Here is a 1663-nt window from a genome sequence, read left to right as displayed (position 1 = left end):
TGGAGTGTAGCTGACTTTGTCAATGATGTCTCAGTTTAAGTCTGTAACTATTATTTAGTAAAAGTCATTTTTATTAATATGATATCTTACTCTTTATTTTGTTAAATTATTTTCCTCTTTATTTTAAAACTAATTTTGTTTCTAGGGACTTGAATGAGGTAGGAATGATCTTACTCACATTCCTGTCTTGCTTCCTTTCATTTTCCCTCTGGTGCTGACATAGAGAGAATGTTTGTTTGTTTGTTATTAGAACAACATTTTCCCATATAAAATATTCTCCAGCATTCTGAAGGGGAATGAAAATGATGAAGAACAGAGCTGGAGCTGATCCATAATGGACGCGCAATGTGAATAAGAAACAAATCTTTGTTAGTTTCAAACCACTGAGATTTTATGTGTGTCCACAATATAATCTGCTATCCTTACTAATACGATAAGTAAAGAATCTAAAGTAAAGAACTTGGACAGTGCCTGACTCAACATTAATGTCACATTAATTGTTAACTACAGACATCCCTTGGTATACCAGGGGATTGGTTCCAGGACCTCCACGTATACCAAAAATCTGCCCAGCAGAACTCATGTATATGCAAAGTTGGTCCCTCATTTAGGCAGGTTTCATATTCTGTGAAAAACCCACAAATAAGTGGACCTGCACAGGTCACACCTGTGTTGTTCAAGGGTCAACTGTATTATTATTTGATGAGGATGAGGATAAGGATGATATAGGGGAGTTCTATGTGTAAGAAAGGAGGATTGTGGTGGCTAAGGGTGGTGAGGTGCGTCAAAGGGAATGTGAGTCACATGAAGGGTAATTTGGAAGGAAATAATGCTCTTGTAAGGAAAAAAGAAAGACTTGTGTATTTGAGTATAACACATGGTTTTATTTAGTAGTTTTGCCTTTTCTTTAGTGTGATGAAAACAGATCAAAAATTCAGAGGGACAAAAAGGGAAGAAGCCATTGGGATCAACATACTTTATTGATTTAAATGCTTGAGGAAATTAGCTCTGTATCAGGTGGCATGCTGGTAAATGCTTCACAACAAGCTCCAGAGTGGAGGCCACTGATTTCTTGCATTTGCCAATGCCATATTCAGGCCTGTGGCATGAATATGCCCACAATGGCCAATGTTAAGCTAACAAAATAACAGGACTGAACAGAGAGTTGGGAAGAGATGCACACAATTGACTCTCAGGAGCCCAGTGTGATCTGGTCCCATCACACCACTGTACTGTGTTTCACTGGCAGGTCAGAATTATATGTAATCATGCTTTTGAGCAAGATCTGATCAACTCTGGAGAAAATAATCCCACCTAAAACTAACCCTGATCAGCATAGGAGGTTTGAGAAAGCAGAGAGCTTTGAGTAATATTTTACTCTACTAAACACCAGCAATATGGAAGTCAGGCAAAACAGCATTAATACACTGAGGAAAATCTCAAACAACCTTCAGATATAATGAAAGGAAAATACCTAAAAGGGGAAGAGGGAGGGGGAGAAACAAGGATTGTTGTCTGAAAAGAAACTATTTTGATCTCAGACAAACCAGATTATTTTGAAAAAGCCAGTCAGCTGCTATTTTTGAAAATATATTTCCCCACAAATCCTGTCTTTCTAAATTGAGCAGTGAGTCAGCAGTAGGTAGTGCTACATATGAGAAAA

At 37.7% G+C, this 1663-nt stretch overlaps 1 protein-coding gene across 1 annotated transcript in view; it reads right to left on the bottom strand.

Moving 5' to 3' along the window:
- Window positions 1-1663, bottom strand: part of PCDH15 (protocadherin-related 15) — a 493462-nt gene that overhangs the window by 335262 nt on the left and 156537 nt on the right. Inside the window, 1 exon segment of the mRNA XM_012660698.1 lies at window positions 527-565. Within this exon segment, the coding sequence (XP_012516152.1) occupies window positions 527-565 (39 nt within the window).

The sequence above is a fragment of the Propithecus coquereli genome, unplaced genomic scaffold, assembly GCF_000956105.1.
Source record: "Propithecus coquereli isolate 6110/MARCELLA unplaced genomic scaffold, Pcoq_1.0 Scaffold675, whole genome shotgun sequence".
Lineage (NCBI taxonomy): Eukaryota > Metazoa > Chordata > Mammalia > Primates > Indriidae > Propithecus > Propithecus coquereli.
The sequence above is the reverse complement of the archived record's forward strand: the minus strand, read 5'-3'. Positions and strand labels throughout refer to the sequence as shown.